At 50.3% G+C, this 21,600-nt stretch overlaps 1 protein-coding gene across 1 annotated transcript; it reads left to right on the top strand.

The window, feature by feature from the left end:
• The first annotated feature begins 11,555 nt into the window (after positions 1-11,555).
• Positions 11,556-21,517, top strand: MPO (myeloperoxidase). Its single transcript, XM_079905490.1, has 13 exons — positions 11,556-11,735; positions 11,885-11,978; positions 12,522-12,697; positions 12,894-13,017; positions 13,117-13,246; positions 13,317-13,523; positions 14,346-14,664; positions 16,457-16,617; positions 17,979-18,234; positions 18,696-18,866; positions 19,640-19,877; positions 20,580-20,794; positions 21,425-21,517. Exons 1-12 carry the CDS (start codon positions 11,660-11,662, stop codon positions 20,785-20,787), a joined length of 2,160 nt encoding a protein of 719 aa, XP_079761616.1. The 5' UTR covers positions 11,556-11,659; the 3' UTR covers positions 20,788-20,794; positions 21,425-21,517.
• The last annotated feature ends 83 nt before the right edge of the window (positions 21,518-21,600 follow it).

Raw genomic sequence — 21,600 nt, 5'->3', positions numbered from 1 at the left:
TGCCCTTAGATGAGGACAGTGGGAGTGGCAGCTTGGATCAGAGCATGTGGGATCTTCCCGGGCCAGGGCTCGAACCCATGTCCCCTGCGCTGGCAGGCGGATTCTAAACCACTGCGCCATCAGGGAAGTCCCAGAAACACAACTTTTTTGTATTTTGGCCTTGTATGCTGCAACCTTACTAAACTCACTTATTAGTTCTAGTAGCTTTTTAATGGATTCCTTAGAATTCTCTACGTATGTGATCATATTGTATAGAACAAAGACAGTTTTACTTCTTCCTTTCAAATTTTGATGCCTTTAATTTCTTTTTCTTGCCTCACTGCACCGATAGAACTTCCAGTACAATGCTTAATAGAAATAATAGAAAAGGACACACTTGCTTTGTTCCTGGTCTTAGGGAGAAATCGTTCGGTCTTTCACTCTTATGATGTCAGTGATAGGGCTTTTTTTGTAGATGCCCTTTGCTGTGTTTAAGGAAGTTCTCTTCTCTATCCCTCGTTTGCAGAGAGGTTTTTTGTTGTTGTTTTAAAGAGAATCAGCATTAAATCAAAACTACAAAGAAGTATCAAAAAGTCTGCAAATAATAAACGCTGCAGAGGGTGTGGAGAAAAGGGAACCTTCCTACACTGTTGGTGGGAATGTAAATTGGTGCAGCTACTATGGAGAACAGTATGGAGGTTCCTTAAAAAACGAAAACAGAGTTACCCTATGATCCAGCAATCCCACTCCTGGGCATACATCCAGAGAAAACCATAATTCAAAAAGATACATGCACCCCAATGTTCATAGCAGCACTATTTACGGTAGCCAAGACATGGAAGCAACCTAAATGTCTGTCGACAGATGAATGAAGATGTGGTATACATACACAATGGAATATTAGTCATAAAAAAGAATGAAATAATGCCATTTGCAGCAACATGGATAGACCTAGAGATTATTATACTAAGCCTGAAGTAAGTCAGACAAAGACAAATATCATATGGTATCACTTATATGCCGAATCTAAAATCTGATACAAATGACTTTATTTGCAAAACAGAAATAGACTCACAGACGTAGAAAACAAACTTACGTGGACTTCCCTGGTGGCTCAGTGGTTAAGAATCCGCCTGCCAATGCAGGGGACACGGGTTCGAGCCCTGGTCTGGGAAGATCCCACATGCCGTGGAGCAACGAAGCCCACGTGCCACAACTACTGAGCCTGCGCTCTAGAGCCCACGAGCTACAACTACTGAAGCCCGCATGCCTAGAGCCTGCGCTCCGCAGCAAGAGAAACCACTGCAATGAGAAGACTGCGCACCGCAATGAAGAGTAGCCCCCGCTCCTCGAAGCTAGAGAAAGCCCGCAAGCAGCAACAAAGACCAAACGCAGCCAAAAATAAATAAATAAATTTATTTAAAAAAGAAAGAAAGAAAACATACTTATGGTTACCAAAGGGGAAAGGGGAGGGAGAGATAAATTAGGAGTTTGGGATTAACTTATACACACTACTATATGTAAAATAGATAACCAACTACGACCTACTGTATAGCACAGGGAACTCTACTCAATATTTTGTAATAACCTATAAGGGAAAAGAATCTGAAAAAAATAGATATATATGTATGTATAACTGAATCACTTTGCTGTACACCTGAAACTAATACAACATTGTAAATCAACTATACTTCAATAAAAATAAATAAATTTTAAAAAAGAATCAGCATTAATTTATTTTTAATTGAAGTATAGTTGATTTACAATGTTGTAATAGTTTCTGGTGTACAGCAAAGTGATTCAGTTACATATATATATACACACATATATATACACACATATATATATTCTTTTTTGGATTCTTTTCCATTATGGTTTATTACAAGATATTGAATATAGTTCCCTGTGCTATACAGTAAGACCTTGTTGGTTATCTATTTTATGTATAGTAGTGTGTATAGGTTAATCCCAAACTCCTAGTTTATCCCTCTCTTCCCTTTCCCCTTTGGTAACCATAAGTTTGTTTTCTATGTCTGTGGGTCTGTTTCCGTTTTGCAAATAAATTCACTTGTATCCGATTTTAGATTCGGCATATACGTGATATCATATGATGTGTATCTTTCTGTGTCTGACTTACTTCAGGCTTAGTATGATAACCCCTAGGTGTATCCATGTTGCTGCAAATGGCATTATTTCATTCTTTTTTATGACTAATATTCCATGGTGTATATATACCACATCCTCTTTATCCATTCATCTGTCGATGGACATTTAGGTTGCTTCCATGTCTTGTCTATTGTAAATAGTGCTGCAATGAACATTGGGGTGCATGTATTTTTTTTTTAATTAATTAATTTATTTTTGGTTGCATTGAGTCTTCGTTGCTGTGCACGGGCTTTCTCAGAGCGGGGGGCTACTCTTTTTTGCGGTGCGCAGGCTTCTCATTGCGGTGGCTTCTCTTGTTGCGGAGCATGGGGTCCACAGCGCAGTCTCAGTAGTTGTGGCACATGGGCTCAGTAGTTGTGGCTCATGGGCTCTAGAGCACAGGCTCAGTAGTTGTGGTGCACAGGCTTAGTTGCTCCGCGGCATGTGGGATCTTCCCGGACCAGGACTCGAACTCATGTCCCCTGCATTGACAGGCGGATTCTTAACCACTGCACCACCAGGGAAACCCTGCATGTATCTCTTTGAATTATGGTTTTCTCTGGCTGTATGCCCAGGAGTGGGATTGCCGGATCATATGGTGACTCTATTTTTAGTTGCTGTTGTTGTTGCTTTTGGCTGCACTTCGAGGCTTGTGGGATCTTAGTTCCCTGACCCAGGATTGAACTGGGCTCTGGCAGTGAAAGCGCCAAGTCCTAACCACTGGACTGCCAGGGAATTCCCTATTTTTCATTTTTTTTTTTTTTTTTTTTTTTGCGGTACGCGGGCCTCTCACTGTTGTGGCCTCTCCCGTTGAGGAGCAGAGGCTCCGGACGCGCAGGCTCCGCGGCCATGGCTCACGGGCGCAGCCGCTCCGCGGCATGTGGGATCTTCCCGAACCGGGGCACGAACCCGTGTCCCCTGCATTGGCAGGCGGACTCTCAACCACTGCACCACCAGGGAAGCCCCTATTTTTCGTTTTTTAAGGACCCGCCATACTGTTTTCCGTAGTGGCTGCACCAGTTTACATCCCCCCCACCAACAGTGTTGGAGGGTTCCCTTTCCTCCACATTTTTTTTTTAAATAATCAATCAGTAATGGAGGTTGGATTTTGTCAGATGATCTTTCTGCATGTAATGAGAGATCATACCATTTTTCTTAGTTATGGCAAATTTCATTGATTGATTTTGGAGTATTAAACCAACTTTACTTTCCTGGGGTAAATTCTACTTGGTCATGACCTGGGAGGAGGATGAAAGCCTATTCCCCAGGACGTGCCCCTTTTGTTGAGTTAAGGAGTGTGCACAGGGCAAAGATAAGGGGGCGTGGGGATGGTGGGAGACTCATACCTTAGCGTAGAGAGACTCCAGTGTTAAAATCTGGACTCATCCATTCTCTGTTTCCTACCCACCCTCAACCGTGGGTCCTTACCCATTAAGGAGTCTCCATGTTCCTCTGTCAAGGCAAGGACTTCCCCTTAGGTCATAGTACTCTGGTCCACAGGGCAGAGGAAAGAACCTGTTGTTTCCACTCCCGAACCTGGCCAGGGTCCAGCACCACTCTCGAAAACTTCTGTTGGCCTTGAGGGGCTGTTTTCCTGCCTGCAGTCCCTGCAGAGAGGACGGCATAACTGGAAAGTTCTCCCTAGCCCCACGCCCTGCTGGAGATGCCTGGCCCTCATCCCCTCTTAGTCTGTCTTTCTGTTACCAGGTCCCAGGCTCCTTCTGTCTCCCTGGGGGTTTCCCACAACTCTTGTTATTTTCTGCTCTCCAACAATTTCACTTCTATGTCTCACTTCTGTGACATCTTCACCGTCAGGTTTGGCCGATGAGATCCTATAGCCCATGTTAATTCTGCTTTGCCTGAAACCAGGATTAACGTCCTATTGCAAGAACTGGAAGTCTACTTGTAACAGAGAATTTAACTGTAATACTAGATGCACAAAAATAATAGAGCAATATCTTCCAAGTGCCAAAAAGAAAGAAATTTGGACTTGAGTTCTATATTTAGCCAAATTAACGGTCACACTACTGAAGTCTCCCACAGGGGAAGCACTTAATCCTGAACGCCAGGTGTTTCAAAGTCATCATTTCAATCTTTGGTAATGTTTGACCTCATATTTAGAAATCGAAATAAAACTAATCCAAAACCTCAGATTATATAAGTCAAATCAAAGTTTACTACTTTGCGGGGGGGGGGGTTGAAGTGGAGGGAGAGATTATCAATTCTTTTGTGAAAAAATTATTATATTTTCCTGGTAAAACTCTCAAACAGAGGGGCATTGATTTTACAGTAAAGCCTCCACCTCCTCAGCCTTTTCCGTTCCATTCCCCAAAGGTAACCACTGTTAATAGGCTTCTGCGTCTGCTTCTAGAATGTTCTATGTATATTTAAAATACACGTGTGCGTGTGCGTGGCGTGTGTGTGTATGTGTGCTTTGCGCGAATTGCATTATGCTGTATATAGTGTTTTGTAACTAGCCCTTTTCCTTCAGCTGCGTATTTTTCTTTATTGCTACATATAGACCTCCCTCCTTAGTCTTAAAGCACCTGCATAAAACACCATTACGTGGATGTACCACAGTAGGGCAAAAATTTTTTGATGGACATTTGGCTTGTTTCTACTCTTTTGGTTGTTGCAAATGAGGCTGAAATGAAGACCCTTGTGCTTTCTGTTCTCCTAAGAATGCATCTGAAGGATAAATTCCTTCCTGGAAGTAGAATTGCTGAGTCAGAGCAAGTGTACATTTTGGATTTTAACTGACATTGCCAAACTGCCATTCCATGGCATGGAGCCAATCTACACGTATCTTTTCACATGCTGACTGGCACTGGCTTTATCAGCCCTTTTAAATTTTAACTAGTCTGTCCGATGGATAAAGATGCTGTTGAATTCTTTTACTTTGAGTTTCACTGCTTCTTAATTTTAGTGTTATTTTGTAGAACTTTGACTCATGGAAGCTTACCACCCATCCCACCCCCACCACCAATAACCACAAGTATAAAGGGGGTTAACTGAATAACCATTAAACATTTGCATAGTCATGTAACTTAACTGTCTTTACCTTTACAATACTACCCTAAACAAATTTGGGAACCATTATTTGAAACTAACAAAAGCTTGAATGTTCACTCTTTAAAATGTTTTAATCTTGTTCAGTAAATAGGAAGTGCAACCTCTCTAGAACGGAGGGTTAAAAATGTCCAACGTTTTTCTGCTCTATGAATTTACCTTCTAAAGAGAACCGAAAGAAGCATACTAAATTTTTTTCTTTAAAAATACTTACCTTGGGGCTTCCCTGGTGGCGCACTGGTTAAGAATCCGCCTGCCAATGCAAGGGACACGTGTTCAAGCCCTGGTCCGGGAAGACCCCACATGCCGCGGAGCAACTAAGCCCATGCCCCATAACTACTGAGCCTGCACTCTAGAGCCCGCGAGCCACAGCTACTGAGCCTGAGTGCCACAACTATTGAAGCCTGTGCTCTAGAGCCCGCGAGCCACAACTACTGAGCCTGAGTGCCACAACTACTGAAGCCTGCGCGCCTAGAGCTCGTGCTCCGCAACAAGAGAAGCCACCACAGTGAGAAGCCTGTGCATCTCAACGAAGAGTAGCCCCCGCTCACCACAACTAGAGAAAGCTGCACGGAGCAACAAAGACCCAACGCAGCCAAAAACAAGTAAATAATTAATTTTTTAAAAGAATCCCTACCTTGAAAGCTTTTAAGGGAAAGAGAATGTTTATAAGATTTTACAAGTTCTGTGGAGAAACTTAAAGGCTAAATGTATATACATTTTCCAAAAAGAGAGTACTTAGGAATAAATCTAACAAGAGGGTAAAACAATAACACTTCAATGAAGACTATAAAAGTAGACAAATAAAATGGTACATTGTATTACTCAAGAATGTAAGCTCCGTGAGACCAAGTAATTTGTTAATTGCTATATCCCCAGTGCCAAGAACAGTGCTGGCACAGAGGTGCTCAGGAAATACATGTTGAATGGATGAATGTGCATGGATAGGAAGATTTAATATCATAAGATGCCAAATGTCACCAAATTTGTGTATAAATTGAATACAATATCAATAAAAATCTCAACTGGATTTCTCATGGAACTAGACACTCAAAAATTCACAAGAGAGAAAATATGTTAGAATGTTGAAGATTCTTTTGAAAAAGAAGAATGAGGAAGGAGAATTTATCTCACGAGAAATCAAAACATATTATAAAGTTGTGGCAACTGCAACGTTTAGGTATCGACATCGGAATTGACAGCTAGACTAGTAGATCAGTAGAATAGAATAATCTAGAAACACACACACACATTTATGGTGAGTGATAAAAGTAGCATCTCAGCTCAGTGGAGAAATGACAGATTATTCAGTTAAAGGCACTGGGACAACTGGTTTTCCATTTGGAAAGAAATGAAGGTAGCTTGGTTTCTTACACTGTTCACACACACAAATTCCAAATGGTGATCTAAATGTGAAAAATCGAAGTATTCAGGTTTTAGAAGAATATACATGTGATTTTTGAAAAAGGGAAGATCCTCTTAAACAAGTCTGAAAAGGAAGATCCAAGAGGAAAAGATTGATTAATTTGACCGCCTCAAAATTAAGACCCTGTAAAAAACATAAATGAAAAGTGACAAGACTGGAAAAAAATATTAGCAACATACATGACAGACGACTGTTCATCCAGAACACACAATAACTTTTGCACTTCAGTAAAAAGAGTGATAATCAATAGGAAACTGGACAAGACCAAGCCCAGGAAATTTACAGAGGAGATAATATGCGTACAATGATGCACAATCTCACTCGTAATCAAGTAAATAAAAATTGAACCAATAATGTGATTCTAATCTTTGCCTATGAGAATTTTACCATCTGGAGGACAGTTTGGTGATATCTGTTAAAAATTTAAAATGCACAAAACCCATGACCGACTTCTCAATCTTTACCCAGGAGAACACGTGTGTGTGAACAAGGAGGCTCTTGCTGCATTGTTTTTAATAGTGAAAAATGGAAAAATGTCGGCTTCCATCAACAGAGGAAGGGTGGCATAGTGGAGGTATACCTCATCTGAAGAATACCGGGTAACAGTCAAAAAAGTGAGATAGTTCTCCAAGGAGCACATGATAACAGATCTGCGAGAGGTATTATTGAGTGAGAGAAGCATGCTGCTGAGCAATGTGTATAATGTGACATCATTTATGGAAAAATCTAGAAGAATATTTCCCACAGATCCATATGTATAAATGAATGTAAAGTAAAAAGGTTTGGAAGGACAAATACAAAAATGACAAAAGTGTTTATGTCTCAGGATTGGGGGAAAGGGACTGTAATTGGAAATGGTGTAATAACCTAATCTAGAGGGAGCTTGAAACTGACCTGTAATATTTTAATTTTATTCAAAAGATATCCAGGTATTAATTACCTGCCTAATTCTAAATTAACTTTTAAAACTTTAAAGAGAGAGAAAACAAAGACTTTGGACTGGGTGCAATTGGGGTGTTTGAGGAGTCACTGCCCCCATCCTCTCCCCAGCTTCCATAAGCCCCCTTCACTCCAAACACACACACACACACACACACACACACAGGAAATCTGGCTGTAATCCCAACTGAACTGTTTCCTAAACAGCATTAAGAAAGAACAAGCTGTTTTGCAAGCAGTAGCAGAGAGAGCCCGTTACCCCATAGACAGTTGGATTTCACCCTAGGAGTGGGGATGTTTGGGAAGGCAAGTGGAGAGAAGGAGGGCAGTAGGTGTGGGTGGGTGGAGGGGCTCCCTCAAAGGGCTATAGTCATGAGGTGTAGCAGTCTCATCAGTGCCCTCCAGAGGCCACCCCCAGGATAGGGAGCTAGGGGGTAAGTTGTGGGACAAGTCTTGTCTGAAATATCTCCTCGGGCAGACATTCTCCTTCTGGTTATTCTGCGTGCTGAGAAGCCCTCTGAGCCTCAATTACACCTGAGCCAGACAAATAGGGCCTCGATGAGGGATCAACAGAGATACAGACTGGGCAGCCTTACAGTGGTCCCACCTGGGCCATTACTAATTGGTTGGAAACATCATAAAGAGCATCTCACATCATCACAGAGCATCTCAAACCTCTGCACACAAACGGAGACCCACAGCCCCTGCCCTGAGCCAAAGGCAGGTGGCTTGGGGATTATAAATCTTGAGAATTCTACCCCCTCCACATGCATAGAGAGTGAAGGGCATTTTAACGTCATCCTTTGAAAAGCCTTTAGTTTTTCATTCATTGCCTCAACACCACCCGTGAGAAATCAGGGCAGGTCTCTTGACGCCCATGAATCACTGCAACGCCTCCTGCCTGGCACATGGCCTCTGGGCCTGTCCCCTCAGTGCACATTCCACTTGGCAGCCAGTGAGCTTCCTAAAATGAACTCTGACCATGCACTTCAGGGCCTTCGTGGCTCCCTGGAGCCTTCAGGACAAGAACTTCTCAGGAGGTCAGCAAGAGCATTGTGTCCTGGGCCTCTGCCTGCCGTATCAGCCTCATCCTGCCCCACCCTGTCCCCCATGGTGGAACTGTCTGGACGAAGCCCACCTGTGTCAAGGCTTTTGCTGTGTCATCCTCTGGGTCCAGAATGCTCTTCCTCCCTGTGTCCAACTTATAAACATTCTTCAAGACAGTCTCAAGCACCAATTCCTCAAAAAAGCCTTCTCTGATGCTCCCAAAGAGCCCTGCACAAGGTTGTTGGGCTGCCATCGGTCTGCATCCCCCTGTGCTCACGGAGGAAAGGGCCTTTGCTCAACGGAGGGCACCCAACGGCCAGCACAGTACCTGTCATGTGCGGGGGCTCGGTACCTACTCATTGAGCAAATGCCTGAGTGAAAGGTCAGCAATAAACCTGCAGAGGCCACTGGGTAAACAGCACTCATTTGTAAGTCAAGAGACCTGACAACTAGAGTTTTCTGAGCTGTGCCACACTGCTGCCCTAGGCAAAGTTATTTCCTTCCCAGACCTCCATCTTTCTCATCTGTGCTATGAGGAACTTGTATTAAATGTCTCTTACCTCTTGGGCTCTGACAATTCCCTTAAAAGAGTAAAGGAACACTAATCGTCAGAGTTGATGAGGGCGATGGGGAACAGGTGCTCCCACGCATGGCTGATGGGAGGGTGAAAGCCTTATAAACGTGGATACCCAAATATGCAGCAATTTTACCTCTAGGACTTTTCACCTAAGGAAATAACTGAAGATGCGACTAGAGATTTAACTCCATGGATAACGACCCTAGTACTGCTTATAACAGTGAAAATAGGAAATGACCCGAGTATCTAACGAGAGAGGATTAGTGAATAAAACATAGTATTTCATACCAAATATTACGCAGACATAGAAATGAAATAAATCTTTTTATTGACAGAGAGATGTCCAGGCTAAATTACGTATTAAAAGTAGATTGTAGGGGCTTCCCTGGTGGCACAGTGGTTAAGAATCCGGCTGCCAATGCAGGGGACACGGGTTCGAGCCCTGGTCTGGGAAGATCCCACGTGCTGCGGAGCAACTAAGTCCTTGTGTCACAACTACTGAGGCTGCGCTCTAGGGCCCGCGAGCCACAACTACCGAAGCCCGCACGCCTAGAGCCCGTGCTCCGCAACAGAGAGTAGCCCCCGCTTGCCGCAACTAGAGAAAGCCTGCGCACAGCAACGAAGACCCAACACAGCCAAAAATAAATAAATAAAATTAAAAAAAAAGTAGATTGTAAAATAATATTTAAAGTAATAGTAAATATTAAAAATAATATATATTTTTGGCCTCACCACGTGGCTTGTGGGATCTTAGTTCCCTGACCAGGGATTGAACCCGGGCCATGGCATGAAAGCGCCAAGTCCTAACCATTGGACTGCCAGGGAATTCCCCTAAAGTATGTTCTTATCACTGCTTAAAATACATATTATATCTACATATAGGATATAAAATTATGAAATGAGGTTATTGGTGAGTGGTGGGATTATGGGAAATTATTTTCCTTCCTGCTTCTTATTTATGTGAAAGATGGCAAACCTGGAAAGAAAAAAAATTACACATAACCTCACCTGATTGTAAATATTTTATTTACTTATTCTATAACATTTCATGTATGGAAATAGATGTTACTTACAGGATGAAAAAAAAAGTATTTTCAAAAGCCTATACAATTCTAGAACCTGATTCACAAAGAGCCATTCGTCCAAGTTCACCCATAGCAAGTACCTGGCAGAACAAGGCTGGAAGAATGGCCTCCCCTCTCATGGGCCCCTGGACTCTGCTTCCTGGCAGATGACAGGATCACTGGGCACATTGGGAAGATGTCTCTGTCCCCTGTTCCTTGGCCAAGATGTGGTCTGGGCATAGAAGGCGAGAGTGAGTGCAGGAGGGTATCTGAAGGTAGGAGGTGTGGGTAGACCAAACAGGACATGGGGGCCACGGCTGGCACGTGCCCAGCCTGACGAGGGCACAGGGAGGTGGACAGACACAGTCATTAGTCGTAGGGTACCTTTTCCTGCTGCGGAATGGCAGTCCCTTGGCCAGTCTTCCCCAGGGCTTCTCCCTCTTCTATTTCAAAAGTTTAATGCAAATCCTAACGACACTGATCTTGTCCCTGGGAGGCACTGGGCTGTGTCACCCAACTGACCACTAACCACAACCAGCTCGCTTCTCTCCTCGTTCCTGAAATCTGGGGGCAGATGGTGGGGATGTTGGAGACAGCCCCCTACCAAAAGCCAAGAGGAAAGGGGATGAAGAGAGGGATAGAGGAAGTTAACCTTGGTCCTCAGCCCACGGCCCCCAGGGTCTTCTTTCCTGTGAAGCCCAACGGTCCCCAGCCAGATTTCCTGTCCCTTTAGCCTTCTCCAAGAATGGAGGGCTGCCCATCAAGGTTGGCCACGGGGTCAGGTTACTGTTGGGGGTGGGGCAAGGTGCCCTGAGGCGGATCGGGCCATCATCACTCCAGGTCTCTCCTTCACCTTCTGTTTCCCATAATTCCTTAGGTTGTCAGTTCCTAACTTTTGTCCCTTTCAAAGGAACCTTGGAGACTCAGTTGAACCAGAATTTTGGAGGGGGTGCGGTTAGTTGTCTGCGCCCCCTGGGGACAGCACTGGTCTAGGCACACAGTGGGGAGCTGAGAAACTCTGGGGGTGCTAAGTTCAAAGGCCGAAGACAGTTCTGGTCCCTCCTCTCCTGCCCGTATCACCCATATCAGAGAACTCTTTCTAAGCACCCCGGGCCCAGGCGGGGAGGAGAGAGAGTTCAGTCTCCAGGGGCGGGCCTCATCTGCCCTGCCCCTCCCCCAGCTTGGAGGACATAAAAGCCCAGATTTAGCTAAGAGGTGATGTCACTGCCGCTGGAGCACGGGAACTTTGGAGGTAGGGTCCTGGACTCCGTCTGTTGGCAGAACCCACTGAGGGGGCACTGGGGGGTGACGGTGGGAGTGAGGGGCCTGGGAGGAGAGGGACATGGGGCTCTCTTCTCCCTAAATGCCCTGTGGGCTTTGGACACTTACTGGGCTTGGGGTCTTGCTGCAGAGATGAAGCTGCCCCTGGGCCTAGCAGGACTCCTGGTCATTCTAGCCATGCCCCAGCCTTCTGAGGGTGCCGCTCCAGGTAACAGTTCAGAAGGAAGGGAAAAGGTGGTGTGTTGGGGGAGGTTCTGAGTCCCCGGGATGCCTTTCCTCAGTGTAAGTCACCCGGGCTCTAGGGCCTGATGGGGGCTTTGGGCCCATTCCTGACCTCGTGACCCCTGTTCTGGGCAGCTGTCCTGGGGGAAGTGGAGACCTCAGTGGTGCTGACCTGCATGGAGGAGGCCAAGCGGCTAGTGGACAAAGCCTACAAGGAGCGGCGGGAAAGGTGGGGCGCCGGGGTACGGCGTGGCTCTGGGCAAGGCTGTCCCAGGCCTTTCAGAGAAGGAACAGGCAGTGGGGAATTTGTGGCTGGGCGTGGGGCCCTCTGTCTGTCAGTCTTTTTTTTTTTTTTTTTTGCGGTACGCGGGCCTCTCACCGTTGTGGCCTCTCCCGTTGCGGAGCACAGGCTCCGGACGCGCAGGCTCAGCGGCCATGGCTCATGGGCCCAGCCGCTCCGCAGCATGTGGGATCTTCCCGGACCGGGGCATGAACCCGTGTCCCCTGTATCGGCAGGCGGACTCTCAACAACTGAGCCACCAGGGAAGCCCTGTCAGTCTTTTTAGCTCTGGGTGCGAGAACATTTTCCAAACCATGCCTCCCGTGGCCTGGCCTCTGGGCACCCAGGTCCAAACCCCGTTTAAAAAGAGAAACCTGCTTCCTAACTGTGGGTCTGTCTACACTGTCCTCTGTGTCCAGAACCCTGGGCTGGGGCTGTGCTGAGTGTCTCTGCCTCCCTTCTCTGGCCCTCCCTCCTCCCTCCCCCAAGCAGCATCAAGCGGCGGCTTCACAGTGGCTCGGCCAGCCCCATGGACCTCCTGTCCTACTTCAAGCAGCCAGTGGCAGCCACCAGGACAGCAGTGAGGGCAGCTGACTACCTGCACGTGGCCCTAGGCCTGCTGGAGAGGAAGCTGCGGCCCCTGTGGCCAGGCCACTTCAATGTCACGGGTACCATTCCCTCTACATCCCCAGACCCTCGCTCAATCCCAGTGGCTCCCCCAACCCCTCTTTCCAGGGGGTCTCAGCAGGCATCCTAGCGTCCCCTCCATGTCCTCACATCACACCCCCTAACCGAGGCTCCCCAGCAGAGGATAGAAAATAGGGTCTCAGCTCCCACTCGCCCCCTACTTTCCCGGCCCCGCAGACGTGCTGACACCTGCCCAGCTGAATCTGCTGTCCAAGACTAGCGGCTGCGCCTACCAGGACCTGGGGGTGAGGTGCCCAGAGGAGGACCAGTACCGAACCATCACCGGGCAGTGCAACAACAGGTGCGGCCGCTGGGGACCTCCCCTCGGCGGGCGGGTGGTGGCTAGAGGAGGGTGGTCCCGGCCACATGGCGTCAGCGCCCTGTTCCCCCACCCCTGCAGGCGCAGCCCCACGCTAGGGGCCTCCAACCGCGCCTTTGCGCGCTGGCTGCCGGCGGAGTACGAGGATGGCTTCTCCCTGCCCTTCGGCTGGACGCCCGGGGTCAAGCGCAACGGCTTCCCGGTGCCCCTGGTGAGCCCTGGCCCGCGGAGTGGGAGAGGCCCGGCCGAGGCCAGGGCCCCTGACTCCCCGTGTCCCGCAGGCTCGCGCCGTCTCGAACGACATCGTGCGCTTCCCCACGGAGAACCTGACCCCGGACCAGGAGCGCTCGCTCATGTTCATGCAGTGGGGCCAGCTGCTCGACCACGACCTCGACTTCACCCCCGAGCCAGCCGCCCGTGTCTCCTTCCTCACTGGCATCAACTGCGAAACCAGCTGCCTGCAGCAGCCTCCCTGCTTCCCGCTCAAGGTACTCCCTCCCTGCCCCACCGGCCAGCCTGCCGGGTCGCGGGAGGGGCAGCGTTCCCGGAAGGGAACACCTCCCTCCCTGCCCAGCCTTCCTTCCCTGGCTCCCAGCAAGGCTGGCCCTGAGCCTCCATCCCCCGCCACTCTGGGCTAGGGACCTTCCCACCGTCCCTCAAACCTCTGTGTGCAGGTGCCGGGGGCTCAGTCCTCCTCCCTCCCCACTCACGGGCTCCCTCTCCCCAAGCCCACATCACACAGAGGCTGGGTTTTGGGGTTGGAGCAGGGCTGAGAGTGGGCTGGTTGGTCGAGGCACGTGCAGAGTAGGTAGACGAGGGGAGAAAGAAGGAAGGAGGATCCGAGAGAGAGGGAGAGAGACACAGGGGCCAGAGTGAGAGAGAGGAAGGGGAAAGGGAGAGGAGGCCCCCGGAGAGTGTAGAGACCAGATCTAGAGAACAGAGGAGGGAGGAGCAGAGACAGAAAAGAGGAGAGAAAGGAGGTTTGGGGGGAGGGGTCAGAGGACTGGCCACACCCCCTTCAGCGGGCCCCACATCCCCCACGCCAGCATCCTACTCGTCACCCCTCCAGCGTGGAGGCGCTCTGCTGGTGGAAACTCAGGCTGATCCCCTGGGGGCCTTGAGACGCCTTCCTGCCGGCCGAGGGGGCCGAGGAGCTCCATTTTAGTATCTGGGTTGCCCCCTCTGGTCCTGGGCTCTAGGCTGCTTCCGAGGTGGGAATTAAGGCCTTCAGGAGGGTGGGCGGGGGAAAGCCACTCCTGATCTCTGTCCCTGTCCTCGGCGCGCCCGCCGGGCCTCTCTCTGTGCCGCAGATCCCGTCCGATGACCCCCGCATCAAGAACCAACGCGACTGCATCCCTTTCTTCCGCTCCAGCCCGGCCTGCAAAGGGAGCAACATCACCGTCCGCAACCAGATCAATGCGCTCACCTCCTTCGTGGACGCCAGCATGGTGTACGGCAGCGAGGACCCCTTGGCCATGAAGCTGCGCAACCTGACCAACCAGCTGGGGCTGCTGGCCGTCAACACCCGCTTCCATGACAACGGTCGGGCCCTGCTGCCCTTTGACAACCTGCACGATGACCCGTGCCTGCTCACCAACCGCACCGCGAACATCCCCTGCTTCCTGGCAGGTCAGTCTTGGGCAGGGACCTGGGCTGACGCAGGGGCGCCCCCTACCGGAGCCACAGCGGGCCCGTTTGAGAGCCCCTTGTGGGTTTGCATTTAGAGAGACTGTCCTCATCAACTTCATGATATTAATCCAGTTGCCTTGGTAACAAGTTGGATGGAGCCAGAGAGGCGAAACAGAAACAAAACCCCAAACCAACAAAAACAATAACCCCAGACCTAAGAAGGAGACTCAGGGCTGGCCAAGGAGCGAGCCTCTGTCCATCTGTTCAGCCCTTTCTCGGTCGCTCTCTTTCCCTCTGGACTCTGGGAGAGAGGAAAGTTGAGTCCTCCAGGAACAGGGAACTGAAGGGACAGAGAGCAACATGGCACCCTCACCCTCTAGAATCACAGTATCCAATATGGTAGCCACTAGCCACACATGGCTATTTTCATTTACGTGTAAGTTAATTTAAATGAACTTAAATTAAAAACAAGATTCCTCCACTGCGCTAGCTACATTTCAAATGCTCAACAGCCTCGTAGGCTAGTGGCTTCCATATAGGACAGCTCAAATGTAGAACATTTCCATCTTCATGTTCTATTGGACAGAGCTGCTCCAGCACATCACCGCCTATCCACCTTGATTCCCTGTAATGAGAGAGGGTGGGATTTTCAATTTAAACAGCTGGCATTCCTGGGGATGTGGTTGGGGCAATGATGGTGGTAGTGCCCAGAAATTTTACACTTTTACGTTTAAACCCAACAGTGGGTCTGAGGCCTTTCTTTCTCCACCTCCTGGTGGCTCCTGATGGGTGGGCCCTGGGGAGGAGAATCAAGGTCAGCACCAGTGTGGGCTTTTCTGGGCTAATGGGGGAAGAGCAGCACTCCTTGGCCTCCTCATGGGGTTGAGCCACATGTTCCCAGCCTGGATGGTCGTGACCTCTGTCAGGTTGTGGGAAGAAAAGCTGCTCTCAGAGAATATCCTTCTCGACAAACTTTAGAGCTGTGGAGGACTGAACCCAGGGTCCTGCAGAAATGGGCTTGGCCCTAACCCTCTGGTACTTCCAGAGCAGGTTTAGGGGAGGACTTGAGGGATCAGAGGGTCACACTTCATTCTTTTGCACAGTCTCAGGGGTGGACTTCAAACATCCTGTGCCCTGGCTCCCTGCCCTGAGTAGGCTGCACAATTAGCATGCAGTAAGGTGCGGATGGCAGTTCTGAACAGATGGTACTGGCTTTCTAGAGTCCTGTGTTAAGAAGGATTCTGAGGTTGCATCCAATTTTAGCAGGAGAGAGGGCTGTGATCATTCACTGTGTCTCACATGGACAGGAAAATAGGGAGAGCCAACGTGCATGCTACTTTCTGGCCTTCCCTGAATCAAGAAAATAAGTCAATCAAGCTGTATTCATGGATCTCCTATTTTGTACCAGGCACTGTGTTAAACCCCATGTGTCTAGGTATACATTGGGTGGGAGGGTCAGATACAAAAAGGCATAAGCCATGGTCCTTGTCCTCAAGGTGCTACCAGTCTCAGGTGTGGGAAGGTGGCAAGTCTTGTGTCAGATCTGGTGCTTAGTGAATGAGCATCTCTGACCAGCAGTGCCACTAAAGAGAGGAAGAGCTATTATGGTGGACCAGGGCATCAAGGCAGGCTTCCTAGAGGAGGTGTAAACTGAGCATGGCGTGGAAAGATGGGTGCAGAGGAGGGCTGGGTAGGGGGCATTTGAGGCCTTGGCTTGGGAGAGAGTTTCAGTGGAGCAAGTCCTTTCTGGGAGGGAGGTCTTAGGAATGACAGTAGCTCTTGCTTCCCCAAGGGGACAGCCGCTCAAGTGAGATGCCTGAGCTCACCTCCATGCACACACTCTTTCTGCGGGAGCACAACCGGCTGGCCACAGAGCTCAAGCGCCTGAACCCCTGCTGGAATGGAGAGAAGCTCTATCAGGAAGCCCGAAAGATCGTGGGAGCCATGGTCCAGGTAGGCGGTCCTGCGCGTCAGTGATGCCAGGGGTCGGCAGACTTGGGATCCAGACATGCCTTTGCCACATCTTATCAGTGCAAATTAACCCTCATGAGCTTCAGTTTCTTCATCCATGATACTGTAAGGATTAAAGGACACATATGAAAACACCTGGCAGATACTAAGCACCTGACAAGGGTCACTTGCCTTCCAACGCCTCTTTCCCAGGCTTGCTGACCTTTCTACTGATACTTTCCTGTCCCCCAGGAATGGTACTGGGAGGTTTAAACAGGTGGTTCTAAAGTGCCTGGCGCACAGTAGCTGTTCAGTAAATGCTTCTCCTTTCCTTCATCTCATCATCACCCTTGGCTCCTTTGCACACCTTCTCTTCTTTAGAGCTCTATCACAGGTCACCTGCTCTCCTTATCCTCGCTTATCCATGGGGGGGTGTTCTCTGAACTTTTTTTGAAATGTTTAAATGCTTTATTTATTTATTTATTGGCCGCACTACATGGCTTGCGGAATCTTAGTTCCCCGACCAGGGATTGAACTCGTGCCCCCTGCAGTGGAAGCAGAGGGTCCTAACCACTGGACCTCCAGGGGATTTCCCTTCTCCCAACTTTTGATGCTCCAGCATCCCCATTGTCTCCCCAAGACATAAACACACACACACACACACACACACACACACACACACACACACACACGCACATGCACACCCCTTGTTAATACTCCTTGACCCTGGAGGAGAGAGAGTTGCTGGAGCTGAGGATGAGTTTTCAATTTGTACTAAGAAAGTGAGATTCATTTAAACCTCAGAGGAAATTCCAGAGTCTAGAATCTAGAGTGGGACTGTTCCATCTCTTTTCTTTTCACTGGGAGAAAGCATCTAGGGTGGCCCTTTTCCATTTTGCTTCCCCTCCTCCTACAGGCAATATATTGAACCCTACTGTGAGCCAGGCACTTGCTGGGCACTGAGTAATTTCAAGAGAAATGAGACACCACCCTTGCCCTCAAGGAGCTAATAAGTTTGTAGGAGAAATGGGACCATGGGTAACAAGGGCAAGGGAGCTACTGCAAGGAGTAACAAAGCCCTTTTTTTATGTAATACTTTAGGGCAGAGAGCAGCATAATTACCCGTAATTTACATTTGAGGAACTGGGGCTCAGAGAGGTTAATAACTGGCCCAAGGGCACACAGCAGGCAAGCACTAGAGCTCTGTTTATGCCATGCGGTGCCACTCTGTGAGACTCAGCTCTAGTGCTGTGGGAGGCAAATCTCTGGCCTTATACGAGGGAGGGATCCCCTGAGTCAGGAGCAGGTGAAGAATCTGCTGGGCGGGATGAGTGGAGAGGCTGCTCTGCGTGACTTTTCTTTAGATCATCACTTACCGAGATTACTTGCCCCTGGTGCTGGGGCCGGAGGCCATGAGGAAGTACCTGCCCGAGTACCGCTCCTACAATGACTCGGTGGACCCGCGCATCGCCAACGTCTTCACCAACGCCTTCCGCTATGGCCACACCCTCATCCAGCCCTTCATGTTCCGCCTGAACGATCAGTACCAGCCTATGCAGCCCAACCCTCGTGTTCCGCTCAGCAAGGTCTTTTTTGCCAGCTGGAGGGTTGTGCTGGAAGGTGAGCGGGACCTAAGCCAGGAGTGAGTTAGCTGGCAGCCGAGGGTGGGATGGGGGTGGGCTTCGTCACAGGGAACTAGGGTGGACCAGATCCTCTTTCCTTCCATCTTTGGGGATCTGATCTGACTCTCCAGCCTCTGACTTTCAAGCAGAGCTCACCTGACTCTGGTGAACTCTGGTGGAGATAGCTTGTAGGAGCTGGCTCCTTCCTGTGTGTTGTACTGAATAATCCTCAGTGACCCAGGAGGCCAGGGGCTGGGAGCACCTGAGCCTTGCCAGTCTGAATGGCATTACCCCCCGAGACCTCAAAGCCTCAGTGAGGACCTGCCCGCTGGGGACACCTTGGCACCAGAGCCACACATGCCCAGCCCTGTTCTGCAATCCCCCCGGTTCTGCCTGACTCTGGTCTGAGCTCTGATACCGAGCCAGATCCTTCCCCCAACCTTGCTCCTCTCGCCCCAGGTGGCATCGACCCCATCCTCCGGGGCCTCATGGCCACCCCTGCGAAGCTGAATCTGCAGAACCAAATCGCGGTGGATGAGATCCGGGAGCGGCTGTTTGAGCAGGTCATGAGGATCGGGCTGGACCTGCCCGCTCTAAACATGCAGCGCAGCCGGGACCACGGCCTCCCAGGTGAGGGCCCCGCCCCTCCCCACCTCCCACTCCAGGGCCTGCCCTCTCCAGTGCCCCCAGCTGCCCAGGGCTCCCCCGAACCCCCAGAACGTTGCTCTTAGGATGCGGTCTGAGGTCAGGCCCCTACCTCTCCCTGGGCCCATCTGCCCCATTTCCAGCACCTCCCACCTCCTTTGTGTTGCTGTAACCCTCCAACTTAGAGCATCATCGTAATAACCACAAGCCCCTGCCCACAGTCTCAAAATCTGTCTCCATCTCATTTCACTTTGCTTCATTTTACATGAATTCTGAGGGGAAGAGATTATTATCACCTCCATTTTACTGATGAGGAAACCGAGGCTTGGAGAAATTCAGAATCTGCCCAGGTTCTCCAGCCACGTCCATGACAGAGCTGGAATGGGAGCCCAGATCAGCCTCACGCCACGCCCGTGCCTGTGTCATAGGACAGCTGGTGTGGCCGATCCTTCTAGACACACTGCACCCATCACGGGTCTGAGATCTCCACAGGGGGCCGGGAGATGCCAGCAGGAGTTATGGCGATTGAGGATTTACCGTAGGGTGGGAGGACAGGGGAGAAAGAGAGGCTCCTGGAGAGACCCAGCTGTCCCCAGGCCCCTGGAGAGGCCGCAGGGTTCCCTGTGGGGTTTATAGCCTGGTGGCAGCCCCTCTGTGTCCTCCCCTCCCTCAGGTACCTCAGTACGTGGCCTCGCTGTGTTGGGAAGGTGGCCTTTCTGGGACCCACCCACGGGCGTCTCTCCCCTCCCCCCATACAGGCTACAATGCCTGGAGGCGCTTCTGCGGGCTTCCGCAGCCCAGCACGGTGGGCGAGCTGGGCACGGTCCTGAAGAACCTGGACCTGGCGAGGAAGCTGATGGACCAGTACGGCACGCCCAACAACATCGACATCTGGATGGGTGGTGTGGCCGAGCCCCTGAACAGCAAAGGACGCGTGGGCCTGCTGCTCGCCTGCCTCATCGGGACCCAGTTCAGGAAGCTCCGCGATGGCGATCGGTGAGGACGGAGGCCGAGGGGCTCGGGCCCGCTGCGCGGCGGTGGGTCTGTCCCTTACCCTCGGGGGCCCCAGCTTCCTCCTGCTAGAAGGAGTGCGTTCTGGGGAGCCTCAGGGTCATCCCTAATGCGCCCTGAATCTGTTGGGGGCGCAGCAAGGAGGCACCTGGACCCCTGGTTGTAAAGGAGGGAAGAGAGAAAATGCCACTCGTAGTCACTTCTTCTCCGGGTCCCGGGCACCGCCGATCTCTGTTGAAAGGTCCCATCCTCGCTTTCCCACGGCTGCTCCTGGGGTCCTGACATCTATCACACCCAGTTCTACCCTAGCCTGAATCGCGCCTTTGGGATCATTCTTAAAAGGTGTCCCACTCCAGGTGGACAAATTATAAACCACCCCCAAGGGCCTTTCTCCCCACGTGGATGTAGCCCTGGCTACATTGTGAATGAGTGGGGGCCTGGCTCCTGGTCTGTCATCAGCGGTGCCCGGAGGCTGCTGGGGTGTGGGTGGGGGAGGCAGCTGGGCAGCTGTGAGTGGGGCTCTATTTGTTTGAACCTCCCTGGGCTGCCTGAGGGCCTGGAGCTCCCCCGTGCTGTGGGGCCGGTGTCTGCCATGGTCCTCTGTCATCCGGGAGCATCTCCAGCCAGTGGATGCCCTCCCGGCCCAGGAGGGCCTCAGGCATGATGGCCAGCGGTGTTCCCGTGCAGGTTTTGGTGGCAGAACAAGGGCGTGTTCAGCCCGCAGCAACAGCAGGCCCTGGCCAAGATCTCCTTGCCCCGCATCATCTGTGACAACACAGGCATCACCGTCGTGTCCAAGAACAACATCTTCGAGTCCAACACGTTCCCTCGGGACTTTGTCAACTGCAGTGCACTCCCTGCATTGGACTTGGGTTCCTGGAGGGACAGGGACTAGAGGCTGGGTAAGGGGGTGCAGTGGTGAGGTGAAGGTTGGGCATACCTGGGCTGGCCAATTGGAACCACAGAGATCTCCCTTCCCTAGGTGGGCCCATCCCTGTTCTGGGTGCCAGCCAGAAAAACCAATGACTAGACATTCATTCATGTGTGTGTGTGTGTGTGTGTGTGTACGTGCGCAATGAATATAAATTGCATTTTGTGTGTGTGTGTGAACATGGGTAGTATTTTGTGTGCATTGGGTTCAAATCCTGCCTCTGCAGCTCACCAGCTATGTGACCTTGAACAAGTTCCTCAACCTTTGCTAAGCCTGAATTTTCTTCTCTGTAAATAACAGCTATCACGGCTCCTTAGAAGGTCCATTTGCATTCTCTAGTACTCGGTTTATTGAGCACTTACTACCTGCCAGGCACTGTGCTAGGCATGGGAAACATACAGAAAAAGTCAGACACCATTTCTGCCCTCACGGAGCTTATACCTTGAGAGGGTCCGGGTAGCAGAGGTGAACCAGCGACCCCGGAGGAGTGGCTAGTAGCAGTGGGGCTGTGGGTGGTGGTTGAGTTATGGGCCCGTGCGAGCCAGGCTCAGTCCCTGGCTGCCCTTTGTCTTCCTTACTCTCTTCTCTTGCTTTTTCACAGGAGCCTGCCTGGAGAGGGACTGGGGCCCACTGGCCCTTTTGTACCATTTGTTTGTACCTGATGATTATGAGAATAAAACATCACTGATGGGGATCTTTGCTGTGTCTGCAGTGGGGCTGGACCCTCAGCATGAGGCTTGCTCTGGGCTCTGAACTTGAACCAGGGGGGTCAGTGTT

The sequence above is a fragment of the Stenella coeruleoalba genome (assembly GCF_951394435.1).
Source record: "Stenella coeruleoalba genome assembly, chromosome: 19".
In the NCBI taxonomy this organism is placed as follows: domain Eukaryota; kingdom Metazoa; phylum Chordata; class Mammalia; order Artiodactyla; family Delphinidae; genus Stenella; species Stenella coeruleoalba.
The sequence above is the reverse complement of the archived record's forward strand: the minus strand, read 5'-3'. Positions and strand labels throughout refer to the sequence as shown.

Bases quoted from the DNA above. Each gene is read 5' to 3' on its own strand.
- MPO (XM_079905490.1), top strand. From the start codon at position 11,660: ATGAAGCTGCCCCTGGGCCTAGCAGGACTCCTGGTCATTCTAGCCATG. The intron at 13,247-13,316 runs GTGAGCCCTGGC...CGTGTCCCGCAG, and splicing joins ACGGCTTCCCGGTGCCCCTG to GCTCGCGCCGTCTCGAACGA. The intron at 18,867-19,639 runs GTGAGGGCCCCG...CCCCCCATACAG, and splicing joins CCGGGACCACGGCCTCCCAG to GCTACAATGCCTGGAGGCGC.